The following is a 17,271-nucleotide window of genomic DNA, read 5'->3' on the forward strand; positions in this document are numbered from 1 at the left end:
GTCCAGGTAGGTGGATTAAAAAATATGTGCTATTTGTTCTACTTTCTGAACCAGAAGAGGGCAAACTATCCAAAGGGAGTAGAAAAAGACTTGGACCCATGCCCACAGGGGCTGGAAACAGGCAGCCATTGCAGGGTGGTAACTGTTTGACCCTTCAGGAGCTGGAGTTCTCTGTACTCCCTAGCCCACCCCAGCACTGGTATTGCCAGATCTTTTCAGAGACACAATACCCCAAATACAGTAAGGCAAGAAGTAGAGATGGATTAGAAGCGGCATGTTGCATCCTGGGATTCACAGACCCCATGGCAGGGTGTGGTGGAGGTAGGTTAGTGGGAGCAGGATGTGCTGGGTAGTATGGGCTGGGTAAACAGCTTATTTGGGGAAGCTTGCCCAGGTGGCCCAGCCTCAAGGCAGCCAATGCAATGAGAAGAATTTTTGCTTGGAGTTTGCTTTTGAAATTGGGCTCAGGTACATCAATCTGCCTTTGAAAGTCAGGTTGCTAAAAAACACAATTGCTTGTTTTGCTGCCAGATGCCAGTCCTGGTGGATCTCTTCCTCTCTTAGTGGGAACGAGCTAAAAATGGGAGTAGGTGGAGTTCCCTTGGCGTAGCAAGTTAAGGGGCTGGTGGTATCACTGCTATGGCTTGAGTCACTGCTGTGGCGTGGTTTCAGTTCCTGACCCGGCAACTTCTACGTGCCATAGGTGCAGCCAAAACACCAAAAAATAAAAAAAATGTAAAGAAAAAATGGGGCATGGGGTGCAGCTTATGAAAAGACATAAAGAAAATACTGCTCTGAAGATTTAAGAGCACCACATAGTTCTGAATATGACTTTTTTGGTCAGAAGCAGATGAAGTTATCTCCTAAAGGAGATCCAGGAAGTTAGGACCTCTATAATGATAACAAGCTGAAACAAGGCAAAAAATTGCACAAGGTGACTGGAATAAGGAAAGAAGATAAAGAAACGTAAAATGAAGGAAGTTAAAAAACAAAATTGATATAGCAGTTTTGATTAATTCACTCATGAAGTAATCATTCATTAAATATTTATTGAACAACTGCTATGTGCCTGCCATTTTAGGCACTTATGATGTAGTAGTGAGTAAAACACATAAAGCAGTTATGAAAAGTTATAAGGTTTCTAGAAGAAACTTCTAGAAAAATAGAAGAAGAAACATTAAGGTTGCTAGAAGAAAACTTCTAAGTTCTTGGATTTCCAGGTAATATAATTTCCAAACACACACACACCTCCCAAGATATATCCTGATAATTAAAATTTTCCATTCCAAGAAAAAGGAAAAGCCCTAACATCATCTAGGCAGAAAAAAAGAAGTTATCTACATTGGAACAAAAACCAAATTGACCTCAGAGTTCTTTTCTACAACACAAATACCAGAAGGCCGTCAGGGCATTGCTCGCCCATTTGGAGCCGCATGTGGATTAGAAAATGGCAGTGCTTCTTTTAAGACCCTTCATTTTCGAAATTCCTGTTGTGGCCCAGCAGAAACGAATCTGACTAGCATCCACGAGGACGCAGGTTTGATCCCTGGTCTCGCTCAGTGGGTTAAGGATCCAACATTGCCGCGAGCTGTGGTGTAGGTGGCAGATGTGGCTCAGATCCTGCATTGCTGTGGCTGTGGTGTAGGCCAGCGGCTACAGCTCTGATTTGACCCCTAGCCTGGGAATCTCCATATGTCATGGGTGTGACCCTAAAAAGATTAAAAAAAAAAAAGATCCTTCATTTTCTTCTTCTTGGAAAAGTATCTTAGCATATGGATTTTGTTACAAGACACTTTACTGGAGAGTGGCTTTATCTACTGGAGAGCTACTTTAATAAAACATACAAACCTGCAACATGTATGATTTAAAAGATACTTTCCAGGGCTTTGCAGGACACACCACCTTACAGCGACCCTGAAGATGACGGAAAACATAGTTATTTCTCTTCCTGGGAATTCTGTGCCTTCCAAGTTGCCATTCATGTGTGAGAACCTTCAGATATGTAAAGATCTGGAAAATAGGATTCTTCCTCCGAAAGCCATTCAAAGATGCACACTGGCTGAACAAAAACTTAATGCAAATCGAGCAAATATGTGAAAACCATAATATGAAATATGTAAAGAAAGAGAGGCTAAATATAATAGCTTGTGTGTATAATTACAAATCAAATGTAGCAGCCCAAACCCATTCCCATAATAAATTTAACAAAATGTTATAAGAAGATTCAGGGTCTGTAACTCCAGAGTAATTTAAAGCACTTTAAGGTCTCAATAATTTAAACTGGTTCTGGCATAAGAATCAACAGATTAATAGTATAGACTAAATTAAAAAGCTCTGAAAGAAAATCTAGAGTATATATGTAAGGATGCTAAGATGCAACAGAACTAAAAATCCATTGTAAAAGGTATTGGGAAAATTGGTTTATTTAGAAATTATTTTAAATTTAGATTCCCTTACCGTTTAGCATATTAAAATATGTTACAAGTAGATAAAGGATTAAGGAACAAAATTAAATCATTAAAATATCGCGATAGATAAATATGGATGAACATTTATCATACTCAAGCTAAGTAATGAGTTTGGGCACAAAAGTGTACAGAATAACAAAGGTGTGTATCAATAAAATTGACTATGTAATAACAAGCAGCAATAACAACACCCTGAATAATTCCATGATCACAGCACCCTAGGGAAAATATTTATAGCAGAATTTGGGAGCAAGTATACATTCATCAATCAGTAAGAAAAATATTAAGCTTAGTACACCTTATTTCACTTACCAGTACATAGATGCAAACCTCTAACCTCATTGACTAAATGATCGTATTTTAAGATTTTTGATGCTTAAAGATTTTTTCAAATGGTTGTATTTAGTGTTGGCTCTGATCGTAGAGTGGGTTCTTATATTGCTGACAGGAACTGTAAAAGTACATACTTTTGGGTATCGGTTGGCAGTATTAGGAGACTTTACCCTTCTCATACCTTTTGACCCAGTTGTATCACTTACAGAATTTAGTTCATGGAAAGGAAGATGGAGATGAAGTATGTTCATTGATAGACTTGTTAAATAATTATCCATTAAGAATGGTGGTTTTATTTCTTTTCTTTTCTTTTTCTTTTTTTTTTTCTTTTTTGCTTTTTAGGGCCAAACCTGCAGCATATGGAAGTTTCCAGGCTAGAGGTCGAATTGGAGCTGTAGCTGCCGGACACAGCAATGCCAGATCCTAGCTGCTTCTGCGACCTACACCACAGCTCATGGATCCCCAACCCACTGAGCGAGGCCAGGGATTGAACCCGAATCTTTATGGATACTAGTTGTATTGGTTTCCGCTGTGCCAGAACAGGAACTCTAAGAATGGTGGTTTTAAAAATTATTTAATGATAATATCAAATGAAATAAAAGCCGCAGACAATGCAATATGTGATATACTCTTCCAATTTGAGAAAATTTTACTAGAAGAAAATATACCAAAATGTTATTAGCAAGGGTTATAGAAATAGTTTTTAAATTTTCTTTTTATACTCCTTTTATACTTTTTATATCCTTTATTTTCTTTTATATTTCTATAATGAATTTGTATTATTTTTATAAATAGTTTGAATAAAAGTGAAATGTTAAATTTTTTCCAGGATCTTCTACTCTTAATTGCATGTATTTTCCACCAAACATTGAATTGAATTTCTACATTTTATGTAGAAAAATTCCTATTTGGCTTTGTTCTGTAAGTAAACATATAAACCGTATTGGGGGTTTGTGTGTGTGTGTGTTTGTATGTGTTCAGGAGAAAGAAGTGAAAGGATAAATAGAAGAATAAACATTTCATCTTATTTGACCCTCTTTCGGGCAACTCTTCTGCAGTGTAAATTGTTTATGAGATGCCAGGGAAAAAAGCCTGATGAATGTCTTTCTTCGAGATGGTGCTAGTCATAAATTTAAATTTGTAGTCATCTCAGTGGACAGTTGTGAACTAAATAAGCAAGAGCTTATGTAAAATCAGGCAAAGGCCTTCTATAAAATCAGGCAATGTTTGCACATTTAAGATGCAATAAAAAGTGTATGTGCAGTATAGGATGAAGTGCTGCCGGGAACAGTGCTCAGTTGTTGAAATGTGCCCAGTCTCCTCTCTTCCAGGATGCCATCGTGCTACCCTCTTTCTTTGTGCTGTGAGCAGTTTCCCAACAGGGTTTTGTGTAAGCCTTAGGCCGTAGATGGGTTGCTAGCTAGAGTCATTTGAAAAAGAGCAGGCTAAGAAAACATTGTCAGTGTAGTAAGAGAGAGCAGCCTACATAGCAGAGTTACCTAGTATACCTGTGTTGATATTCTAGGTGATCCTCCTCGACATCACTCTGACTTTGCAGATACTCCTTCTCAATAATGAAACTGTTAGGACATCAGAAAGTAATTGGATGAGTTAAAGTCAGAAGGTCTGCTAATGTACAAAGAAATTGTATCCCCCAAACTCTCAGCACTCTACAATTGTAATCCTTCCTTAAAAACAAAAATGTAAAAACCTTAAGAAGAATCTTTTTCCTCAGTAGCCTATAGCACTTTCAGATAAATTCTTCCCTGTAACAAATACGAAAGCTGATACTTTCTTCTTTTTTTCAATGGGCACATGAGAAACAAGGTTTGATTTATAAACATATTTACAAGCCAGGGTTTGTCTTTCAGCATAATAATTGAAATGGTCATTTTGAGGGTTTGTCTTACAGCGTAATGATTGAAATGGTCACTCCCCCCCCCCTTTATGATTCCCCTTGCTTTTGTAAGGAACCTAGAAGAAAAGCATATATTTTTAATAAGTCAGTGATTTTGTACCCTTTTGGTTCTTGCCTCATTGTCTGTAACACAGGATCCGAGCCACATCTGCAACCTCCACCACAGCTCAGGGCAACGCCAGATCCTTAACCCATTGAACGAGGCCAGGGATCAAACCTGTGTCCTTGTGGGTACTGGTCAGATTCATTTCCGACTAGGAACTCCCTGTGTCTGTTTTTAAAATCTTTGTTTTGGGAGTTCCCATTGTGGCTCAGCTGAAACAATCTGACCAGTATCCATGAGGACACAGGTTCAATCCCTGGCCTTGTTCAGTGGGTTAAGGATCTGGCCTTGCCGTGAGATGTGGTGTAGGTCACAGACGTGGCTTGGATCCCGTGTTGCTGAAGCTACAGTTCTGATTCGATCCCTAGCTTGGGAACCTCCATATGCCATGGGTGTGGCCCTAAAAAGACAATAAATAAATAAAAATTTTAAAAATGAAGTCTTCGTTTTGATGCAGAAACTAAATTTTATTAAAATATTTTCTCCTACAGATCTGAAGGTATACCCATTTAGAGTAAAAAAGAGCAGGCATGGACCATTCAGAGAACTTTTCTATATGACATGTTGGCTTTGAAAAATCTATGTACTATTTTACTAAAGGCTTTTTAAAATTCCTCTTGTAGAGTAGAATATTAGACATGAATTATTTAGCCTAGTTATACTTAGTCCTTGGCATTTCCGTTTATTTTCCAGCCCTTATTTTCTTCTCCAGCCAAAAAAAAAAAAAAAGAATTTGTGATGTTTCAGGTTAAAGTAGGGTTTTTCTCACGAACTACCTCTGTTATTTCAGGAGAGCTAAATAAGGGCAGGAGGATGTTGGGGATTGGTATTTGGTGGCAAATATTTATCCCACTTTGGATGTGAAATGGCTGTCAGTGGCTAAGAGCTGATGAACAACTAGATAGGTTTGCAAGGAAGAGGTGATTGAAGGGAGGAGACTGGGAAGAGGTTTTCTGCTACCAGCAACTACCAAGTATCGTAAGAAGCCTTTTCTCTGGTCTTAGAAGCCCGATTAATGTGTCCCTGGGTTTCAGAGGGCAACATAGATGCCGCTCTGTTCTGACATTTTTGTGTAGCCTCAAGACATCAACACTACTGGTTCATCCATGTTCTGTTGCCAAATCTGCTCTTGCCCCCCACCCCCCAGCCGCTTCCCCTCTCCTTCTCCTTCCCTAGGCAAGAAGAGGATTGGTTTTTTTATTTCTCTGGGTTCCTGCTACTCTGTTGCAGAATATACCCTCAGAAAATTGGAAATCCCAGTTTGAAAGATGCTGGAGAGTGACTTATCTTCTGCCTCTTTTCCTTTGCAGGAAACACATGAAATTGTGGCAATCAAGAAGTTCAAGGACAGTGAAGGTATATTTATACTTTTTATGTTTTGTTTTTATGACTAGAATATGGAAGAGATAGGATCTAACTTATGAGACTTTGTTCTTGAGATTTTAAAGTCTCAGTCTCGGGAAGTGAGTATAGCTTATTTATCATCATGCTTTGCTTTGATACATTTAGTTCCTTCTATGTGAATCTTTTCATATCTCATGATATCAGAAAATATATCTTGTATTTTAAGGTAGTCAGCATTGGAAATCTTGCTTCAAATGCTGGCTACAAGACATGCTATTTACACTGTTTCTAAATATTAACAGTTTAAAATGAGAAAGCTTAGGAGTTCCCGTCGTGGCTCAATGGTTAACAAATCCGACTAGGAACCATGAGGTTGTGGGTTCGGTCCCTCGCCTTGCTCAGTGGGTTAAGGATCTGGCATTGCCGTGAGCTGTGGTGTAGGTTGCAGACGCGGCTCGGATCTGCTGTTGCTGTGGCTCTGGCGTAGTCTGGCAGCTACAGCTCCGATTAGACCCCTAGCCTGGGAACCTCCATATGCTGCAGGAGTGGCCCTAGAAAAAAGGCAAAAAGACAAAAAAAAAAAAAAAAAAAAAGAAAAAGAGAAAACTTAGGAGTTGCTGCTGTGGCACAGTGGGTTAAGAACCCGAATGCAACGGCTCAGGTCACTGCAGAGTTGCAGGTTGGATCCCCAGCCCGGAGAGGCTGGTTAAAGGATCTAGTGTTGCCATAGGTGCATCTTGGATTCAATCCCTGGCCCAGGAACTTTCCTATACTGTGGGTGTGACCATAAAAATGAGAACTTATTTGAAGTAAATACTTCCAGGGTTGACACAAGTAGCAGAGTGCTGTGTTAAAGGCTTTGGTATTGGTTACTGGGATCTCTGGTTGCTAGTTAGCTAGAATTACACAGATAAGTGGTATGTAGATAGTACTGGTTTTATATTTAGATTTAACTCATTTGGAGAATAAACGCTTTTCAAGAAGAAATACCATACTTGGAGGCTTTGGTCACACATCCAGACTATTTCAAATGGAGTAAATTACCCTATTCTGGGCAAGAAAGTTTAAAATAAAGCGTTAACAACAAAGAAAGTAATGCACCACAAAGAAGTAATGTACAAAAGAAAAAATAAATAAAGCATTTCATTAGGTCATTGTGTTTTAAATCCAGACTATTGTCCATCCAAACATAGCCAAGTAGAAAAACTGACCACAAAGACCCATATATGGCCTTTAAGAAGCTCTCTGCAGCATTGTTTCCTTTTTTTTTTTTTTTTTTGGACAGAGATCCACAGTGGAAATATTTTTACCTCCTAACCCAGTATCCACATACATAATGTTATGTATATAAATGTGTGTATATATGTAATATATATAACTGAAGCAGAAGTGTCACAAATTTATTTTAACAATGTGCGGTTCTCTGTTTTCTGTTCTTTCTTGCCATGTAAATTGATATAAGTGCCTATTTTGGCATCAAATAAATTGATTTCACCACTAACAGGCACAGCCTGCCATTTGAAAACTAGTGCTGCAGGGGTAAGAAAACCCAGCATAGCCTCAGCCTTCCTATCTAATTGGAAGTGTGACAATAGCATTCATAGCCTACCTTCCTCAGCATGCAGTGACTGGAAACCATAAGACAATGGCCTCTGTATTTTTGTCGTTTCATCACCTCTAAGACACTTAGCAAACATTAATGAAAGGGCCTCTCCAACAAAGCCTGGGGTCGATGTGGCAGGATATGATGCAACCCACCTCTGATGTGCTGGCTCTGTGGAGCACATGCACATCAGCCAGGAACTTTATTTAGCATTGTCTTGGCAGCCTTAAAGAAAAGGCAGTACAAAATACTTTTAGCTTGTTCTTTAAAAACAAAAACAACCCCCACCCCCAAATGATGTGCCTATAGTTTAAGAGCAAGCAGTAGCCCCAGGCTAACATGCTAGCAGACCATAGGAAATAAGCTCCTCGAGCAGTGGCTTTGGGCTAACCACAGGTGGCCAGGAGACACATGGTGATCTACTAAAAAGAGTGGTTGCAGCAGTAGATCAAAGCATAGCCTTCGCCTGCATGTAGACTTCTGGCTGTGCCTTCATCTTGTAAGGGCACATTGTCAAGCATCACTTATCACCAAAAATAATAATTGTCATCAAATTTTTGAAAAGCGGTACAATCTAGGCCAAATACATCATTGCTTTAAAAAAACTACCATACTTTTCAGAGTCTCCACCCTGTTAATACCAATTTTTAGCTTCAGTTAAACAAGATATTAGGCCTGGTTTTACACTACCTTCAGATTAGCTGTCAGTCGTGTACCTGTCAAAATTCATGGAGCACTGAGCCAGGTGCTGCAAGAGTAGTGAAGGTAAATGAGGCCAGATGCTTTCTCAGAAGCTTACGACCCATTAGTAGAATTAAGACCCGTAAATAAAAAGCCTTAAAACAGAGTAGAAACCCATCTGTGCTTGAATGACTTTGCATAATTTTTAGGTGAGGGGGATTCTTTCTAGCTTTGGCATCCTGGGAATATACAGATAATCTAGGCATTATAGGAAACATTCAGTCAGTTCTTAATTCACTGAGCTGACAAAACATGAATCCACCTTGCCCTCATCTGTGCCGGCCCATTGTCAGTTATCATACCTCATAGGCACGCAGCCGCATCACCCACCCACCCTGCAGATGGACACCTTTGTGAGAACGCATATACGTACGACTAGAGGACACTTCCTAAATACTGCACTCATAGAATCTGAAGACATGGCCAATTATTCCTAAATTTTTAGTTCCAAGCCTATTCTAGGCACACTCTCCTACTGTTTCCAGTTCTCCCTGGGAGATCTCACACAGTCTTTTCTGCCTTTACCCTTTTCCTCCTTCCAGAGTAGTATCTTGCTTAATGGAAAAGTAAGGGAACATGTGGTAAAGCACCCTTTCGGAGTGTCCAGTGAACCAGACATAGATGGTCTGGTGCAGCTGAGGATGTCCACTCACCCCCATGTAAGCCACTGCATCCACATCTCATCTTAAATTTTAGTCAGGCCGATTGTATTAAAAAAATAGAGTTTCATGAGAATATTGTTGTTACTGTCACGGAGCTCTCATGAATTTCTTTTATTAGTTACACTGAACATCTTCTTTTGATACAATAGTGACTTTTCCAAATCTAACATTTAACAATCTTTGTGAAGATAATGAAACAATCCTGTGAAAACATTGTTAAACTGAAATAGATCTGAACTTGGATCTTCTGATGTGACAACACCTTTTATTTATTTGAACTTTTCAGGCTTTCCTGAAGGTATGAGTGGTGGGATGAGGAGGGCTCCTCCCTGCTTGTCACTGGGCCTTCATACATGGCAGGGAGGCTGACGCTCAGGGAGCCATGTAGCATTTCATGGTTAAGATGGAATTTAGGTTGTGTCTTTGATTTTGTATCAAATAAATTGCTCGCATTTCATATCCTGCTGCTTCTTATGTTTTCTGTAGATATTTTGCTCTTGAACATATTTGTTATTAATCTTGAGAAAATATTTAATTGATCATCCATTCTTTCCTCCAGTTTATTTCATCCTTATGTTTTCCCCAGACACTGTAAAGCTCTATCCTGATCTCGAGATCAAGGGAATTCTGGTCTTTTATTTTCTATATTTGTATAAAACAAGAGTTCATAATTTTCAGTCCTTAAATTCAAGAACCTCAGATTTTTCTTAAGAGAAGCCTTGAGACAAACTTTCCAACCCTTGGTTAAACAGAGAAATCAATTAACTAAGCTTGAACATTCTGGCTAGTCATGATTTCACCATAATTCTTTGTAATGACCAAAATGGGTCTCTTGGAAACATCAGGGATTCTTCTAGTATCTGGTGAACATTTTGTTTCATTTTATTTTATTTTATTTTATTTATTTTTTTCCCACTGTACAGCAAGGGGATCAAGTTATCCTTACATGTATACATTTTTCCCCCCCTGGTGAACATTTTGTACCTTCCATGACTTACTAAATTTCCAGTGTGCTTTACTTGGCCTTCATCCTTGAATATTTAAGGGTTCTCATCATTTTGGGTGTGTATGACAGCAGCACCACCGTTCAAACCCCCCTGGCCATGTTACTTGCCCTCCTCTTGATGTTCCTTCTTCAGCCAGGGCAACCGGACTGAAGCATGGCACCCTTAGGGTTTTGTACAAGGATGGCTTGACGCCGTACACACATTGTGCCTCTTTAAAGGTCCATTCTGGGGAGCCTCTTTGGCTATACAAGATTGTCACAGATTTGTGATTTCATAAAATAGGTTACAGCTATTTCTGGATTTCTTTTCCAAGCTGTTCTTTAAAAACAGAGTTACAAAAGAGTTTCTGCCCATCTTTAGATTTTTCTCTTTTCATTGCTTATTTTTGCATTTCCTTTGCTCCTGTGATCATCTCAAAAATTATTTTCTTTTACTTTAGTGAATCTCCCTTCTTGATTTTTAGGTGTGCTTACTTGCCTTACTGGCAAGCTTAGAAATAAGTTAGGTTGTTTTTGTTTTTGTTTTTGTTTTAACTTAATGTCCTTTTTCCACCCTACCATTTAGTTATCACTCAGTAGAATTTGTATAACTTTGTCAGAATTATTGCCTGTACTAAACTAAAAACACTCTTGGTGGTAACTGATGACCAGGTCCATCAGCAGGTGCATAAGCCAGAATCACACAGAAGGACCAGCCCTTAGAGCTGAAAGGACGTTCATCATCATCTTGTAGAACTCCAACTCTACTGACAGCTGAGGAACCACAGCTACTATGGGATTAGCTGAGATGAAGACACAGAGTCCAGGATCTTTATTGAGTTTTTCTTCCACCCACATGCCATGTAGATAAGCAGAAGCTAAGTGAAGCAGTCTAATCCTGAACTTGGGTGTTCCAACTCACTCTCCAAATCTTGATCACTGCCTCACACCATGTCACCTCCATCCCTGTGTTCTACTCAATGTAGCATTCCCTTCACTTACTCTAAGAAAGTTATTCTTTCTAGACTTGGTTTTTTCATTTGTAAACTGGAGAAGCATCACCTAAATAAAGAACCCAAGGGGAGTTCCCATCGTGGCTCAGCAGAAACAAATCTGACTAGTATCCATGAGGACTCAGGTTCAATCCCTGGCGTCACCCAGTGGATTAAGGATCCAGCATTGCCGTGAGCTATGGTGTAGGTCGCAAATGTGGCTTGGATCCTGCGTTGCTGTGATTGTGGCGCAGGCCAGCAGCTACAGCTCCAATTCGACCCCTAGCCTGGGAATTTCCATGTGGCTCTAGTGCAGCCCTTAAAGAAAAAAAAAAAAAAAAAAAAAAAAAGAACCCATGGTATTATTTCACCTGGAAGGCTAGAAGGCAGAGGGGTTTGTGCTCATATAATGGGCTGTGTGTCCACCTTGAAAAACTCTCACCGCACAGCTTTGCTACTTTTTGAACTTCTGAGGAGACAAGCATGTGTAAGTGGACTGTGAATTCCTTTTCTCCATCATGTGATCGTTTAGAGCCATGGTTTTCCTCAGAACATGCAAGTAGTAGGCCAGGAACCTTAAATGTACGCAGAAGAACAAAAATGGTAGGATTTCCAAATAATGAAGAGTGTGCATTTTGCTTGCTTACACTTAGGAAATTAATAATTCCACTTTCTGCCTGTTCCCTTTTAGTACAATCGGCTTTTAATCACTGTTTCTGGCATAAATTAGGGGAGCCCTCCTTTCCTAGTAAACAAGCTGGGCGCCAGAATGAGGTGCTTCTGACTAGAGATGCTAAGTGATTTTGTGAGCTTCTTTTTTGAAGATTCACTTCTCTTTTCTCTCCAGTCATTGCTTAGCAAAGTCAGTATAGATTCGAATGGTATAAATATATATAACAGAGTACCAAATTTAATGAAGTTTAGGCTCATAATGTGATTTTAATGAAAAGAAATCATAGATTATTAGATTCGAAAGAGGCCATGGGATTTTTTTAGGGTGCATGTGTGAGTGGGAAGTGCCCATTTATTTTGTGAATGAAAGTTCAATGTCTTGCCCCGAGTCACATGTCACAGTGTTGGTTAAAAGGGTCCCACATCCCTAGGTTTCCTGAGTCCTACTCCAACATTCCTTCTGCAATAGCCATTCTGCTTTGTCTGTAAGCAAAGTGAAACTGCCACAAATTGATCATGATACAAAGCTCCCCTTTTTTAGTGCCAAGAATTTGCCAAGCTTTTGCTTAGAAAAGATATACCAGCTGTATTTACCTTTGACTCTGTTGCAACATTTATTTGTAGCCAGTTCCAGCCTAGCTTAGGGATGCTCTGAATGACTAAATAAATATATGTGTTCTTGACCCTTGGTGCTCTCAGTTTTCTGGAGCCTCCGTTTTTCATAATCACATGTTGTAGAAGACCAGCAGGGGCAGAGGTGAAGAGGGGAAAATAAATTCAGTTTGTCTTACTGCCTGAAAAGCTGCCCTTTCAAAGTTCTGGAGAGAAGATTAAAAGCCCTGTCCTCAAAACTGAGAGGGCAGAGTGCCCGTTGTGAGCTGTCGTGGTGCTGCTTCCCTTGCTTTAAGGGAATAAGAGCTAGCCACCTGTGGGCAAAGAGTTCCTCGTGGCAGCAGTGAAGGCATTCGTGTAGGAAGTGTTTATTGATCCTTTCTGTGCTGGTCTGGTCCTAGGCGGTTGCGTGTGTGCTGTTGAATTTAAAACCTGTTGTCCTAGAAGCTCTCCGATTAGCAGGGGTAGCCACACAGATCGTAAGCAAACAAAGACATCACTAACACTGGTGAGCAGGTCTGTGAAAGCAAAGTCAGAGTACAGCGATGGGGACTCATGGGGCTGGTGTAGTGATGGGGCGGCATTGAAACCGAAACCTGAATGAGCCAGCCCTGTAAAGAGTCTCGTAGTGTAATGAGAGTTCTAAGAAGAGGGAACGATTTAAAAGGCCCTCGGGTTGAAAAATAAAGCTTGGGGCTGTTTTGGGAACTGAAAAACTCATGTGAGGAAGGGAGAGAAGGGCTTGAGATGGGGGTGGAAACACAGGCAAGGACTAGGTCATGAGCAGTGTAGTTGTTTCTTATTGAATTATTTTCTTAATAAAAGAGCACGTGCTTCTTATTGAGGTCCGTGTAGCAGTCTGCGTCTTAGAGGTAGATGGATTTTAGTTTGATTACCCCAACTTTGGAGTAACTCAGGTGGAACAGCAGAGAAGCAGGTTATTAACCTTCTTCATAAGACTAAATGGCTTTTAGCTTCCCTAGGCTTCGGCAGTTCCAACCGTCCCAAAACACCACTCGGCCCCACCTGGCGCACCAGCTGGGCCTCTGCTCCCCTAGCCCCCATAAAAGCCTCTAAGCCACTTTGGGAAACCCTCTGATCACATCACACACATTGCCCCTACTGTCAGGCGGCCCCCTGTTTCATGCTCCTTCGTGAGCCCTGTGAGTACCTAGTTCCCATTTGGATCCCCCGACACAGGCTGGGCTGTTTTACTGCTTATGCCACTGTCAGCCTTTGCTACTGCTACTTGCTGCTTTCTGATAGGCAGTATCTCCCTCCTTTCCTAATCCGTGCTCCAGCATTCGCCAGCAGTTTTCTTTAAATAGGGGGAATATTTCACTTGTTTAACCAGTTCACAAAGGAGTGTTGACTTTGTTTCCTTTTTGTTACAGATACTCTGGTACTAGCCCAGCATTTTAGTATAGTGCCTTATCTTTAAATTCAGTTTCGGGGTTAGGAGTGGGGCTGGGATAGAAAATAATCTGAGACGTATTCTTGGCAGTGCATATAGAATCCCCCTCCCCCTTTGGCATCATTCAGAGTTTTTATCTCGTGTATCTTGCTTAGGAAGCATTTCTTCCTTGAAGACATTTTCATCTCTCTTGTCCCTGTCCCCAAAATCTATTTTCTTCCTTTCCAGAGATGCCTGAGCCTGAAGGGCACACAACTTAGACTTTCAAGCTGGGATTCTGACCATTACCTGAAATCTTGGGCCAATTATTTTATGATTGATAATTTTTAGATTTTAGAATGGAAATATGGCATGCAACTTGTAATCAGGTATTGTTTCTAAAGCATAACATATGAATATTCATACCAAGTGGGATAAACAAAGACTATGAGTGGTTTCATAATCGTTTGGGTTTTGCCTCTAAGGAGATTTGCCACAAACTTAGAAAAAGCATTCAAGGAGTTCCTGTTGTGGCTCAGCAGTAACAAACCCGACTAGTATCCGTGAGGACGCAGGCTCGATCTCTGGCCCTGCCCAGTGGATTAAGGATCCGGTGTTGTCGTGAGCTGTAGCGTAGGTCACAGACACAGCATGGATCTGGTGATGCTGTGGCTGTGGTGTAGGCTGGCAGCTGCAGCTCCAATTGGACCCCTAGCCTGGGAACTTGCACATGCCCTGGCTGTGGCCCTTAAGAAAGAAAAGACAGAAAAAAAAAAATCCAGAAAGGGCATTCAGTCTTTGTACTGATTTTTTGATTTTTGAAATTGCGGATAAGGGATCATGAACCTGTATCCTTCCTTGTATATACATACATAAACATGGCAAGTAGAATTTCCTGGCTAAGTCTAAAGGTATTATAAAAACTCCTTTAAAATGAAATATTACCTTCCCTGATCCCCTGCCAATTAATCCATTAGAGTCAGTGTGACTTCGTCCTTCCTCTGTGTCTGTAGGGGTTATTGCGAGTGGAGTTGATGATACGGAAGGGTATATCGGTTCTGTGTAAGTTCCCCATCCCGGTATAGCCAAACCATCTGGGGTGGACAGATGGACATGCCACAGGAGAATAGCAGGAACCTGCAGCAGCCGCTGTTCAGAGAGAAGATCAGATACCCTTAGAGTTCCCTGCACTTGACCATGAGCTGCATTGTGGATAGCTGGCACACAACCTCTGCCCACAGAGGCGACTCACATGCAGCCGGGGGAATAACATACTCTCTTAAGCTAAAGCTTCAGGCCAAACTTAAAAACATCAACTGCTACAAATGCTGCATAGAGACTCCTCTGCATGCCAATGGGGTTAATTCCTTTTTACCCTTTCAAACTCTTTCTTCCTTAGTATATAGTATTAGAGTTCAAATGACAGTGGATTTATATGTTGTATCTCTAAGTCTGTGTTTTACATATATACTTTGCAAAAAGGAGTCTAAGGAAATACAAGCAGAAAATTAGGTTCATGCTGGTCAGGTAAGCCTCTTCTTCTTTAAGTTTCTTTTTCTTGATCCTTTCAACAAGAAAATGTGATATTTAATATTCCATCCTTGGATTTGTTATGCAGAAGTACTCTGAGTGGAAAGTGAAATTGGTATGCTTTCAATGTTCTTAGAATTCTTTGAATAGTGGTTTGAAAGCTTTAATTTTACTCTATTTACCATTGTTTACATTTTAGAAAATGAAGAAGTCAAGGAAACGACTTTACGAGAGCTTAAAATGCTTCGTACTCTCAAGCAGGAAAACATTGTGGAGTTGAAGGAAGCCTTTCGTCGGAGGGGGAAATTGTACTTGGTGTTTGAGTATGTTGAAAAAGTAAGTCACTAATTGATGCAGTAGAGATTTGCCTGATTCTTTTATTTATTGCTGTTTCTGATACTATTAAAGGAATATTATCATCTAGTATGACTTGTCGTTGTGCTCATAATCTGACTTCAAAAATGAAGGTATTACCCATAAACATTAGAAGTCCTAAAAATATATTAAAGGATTTTGTGCACTTTAACTCTACAGAGTTAATCTTAAACAATGTATTGATTTGCCTTCTGAAGTCTTAGAATCTGTCTTTCCTAAGTAATTTTTAGACTTGGTTTACTTTTTTTTTAATTTAATGATTTTTATTTTTTCCATTATAGCTGGTTTACAGTGTTGTGTCAATTTTCTCCTGTACAGCAAAGTGACCCAGTCACACATGCATGTATACTTTCCTTTTTCTCGCATTATCATGCTCCGTCAATAAGTGACTAGACACAGAGTTCCCGTCGTGGCTCAGTGGTTAACGAATCCGACTAGGAACCATGAGGTTTCGGGTTCGGTCCCTGCCCTCGCTCTGTGGGTTAACGATCCGGCGTTGCCATGAGCTGTGGTGTAGGTTGCAGACGCGGCTCGGATCCTGCGTTGCTGTGGCTGTGGCACAGGGCCGGCGGCTACAGCTCCAATTCGACCCCTAGCCTGGGAATCTCCATATGCCATGGGAGTGGCCCAAGAAATGGCAAAAAGACCAAAAAAAAAAAAAAAAAAAGTGACTAGGCAGAGTTCCCAGTGCTATACAGCAGGGTCTCATTGCTTATCCATTCCAAAGGCAATAGTTTGGAATTATTAACCCCAAATTCCCAGTCCACCCCACTCTCTCCCTTGGCAAGCACAAGTCTGTTCTCCATGTCCATGATTTTCTTTTTCTGTGGAAAGGTTCATTTGTGTAGACTTGGTTTATTTTAATTAAACCTAAGCAAGCCCCCTGAGGGAGAGGGTGCATAAATTGACTGTGATAGTACAGGATGGTAGAGGTGTGTGTAAGATACCTCACAGGCATAGGACCTAGGGTGGCTAATGAGTGGCCCATGAAGCAGCCTTTTGTGAATTACCAATGCCATGGCTTTATTTGAGGGAGGAAGATGTGTCAGGAGCCAGAAGATGAAGCTTGAGGAAGTAGATGAAACCACAAATAAGGAATTAGAAACATGGGAGAAAAGAAGCACACATTGTTCCAGTTGCCTCTATACTTGCTTTAGATTTTTTTAAAAAAATCATTAATTCTTAGTGACAGTTTTAATCACATAACCTAAGGGCACATATCTGGTACAGTAGACAGTATTGTATGCCTGTGAATTTCTTGAATAGCAGCTGACTTAAAGCATTTGGTTATTGTCAGGAACTTAAATAAGTGCCTTAACAAGAGTAGAATAAACTGAAACCAGACAGACCTTTTAGAGGTTTCCTTAATGAGTAAATAGGTGGCTCCTGCTGATTTCCTGTGTTATTATCTAAAGAAGATTAAGACTGGAGAGGTTTATGTTTGCTTTAGGTCGATTCTCAGGCGCTTTCCATGTCATAAACGATAGAGAATCACCACCATCACCATCATCACAAAATGGAAAACAGTGTTGCCAAGACA

At 40.3% G+C, this 17,271-nt stretch overlaps 1 protein-coding gene across 6 annotated transcripts in view; it reads left to right on the forward strand.

The window, feature by feature from the left end:
• Positions 1–17,271, forward strand: part of CDKL5 (cyclin dependent kinase like 5) — a 238,144-nt gene that overhangs the window by 145,036 nt on the left and 75,837 nt on the right. For all 6 annotated transcript variants that reach the window (XR_002340830.1, XM_021080550.1, XM_021080553.1 and 3 more), the window contains exons 4-5: positions 6,133–6,178; positions 15,556–15,692. Coding sequence is in view for 5 of the 6 variants with exons in the window: in XM_021080550.1 (XP_020936209.1) it covers positions 6,133–6,178; positions 15,556–15,692 (183 nt within the window). In the remaining variant the exon portion in view is untranslated. The remainder of the gene's footprint in view (positions 1–6,132; positions 6,179–15,555; positions 15,693–17,271) is intronic.

The sequence above is a fragment of the Sus scrofa genome, chromosome X (assembly GCF_000003025.6).
Source record: "Sus scrofa isolate TJ Tabasco breed Duroc chromosome X, Sscrofa11.1, whole genome shotgun sequence".
NCBI classification, from domain to species: Eukaryota; Metazoa; Chordata; class Mammalia; order Artiodactyla; family Suidae; genus Sus; species Sus scrofa.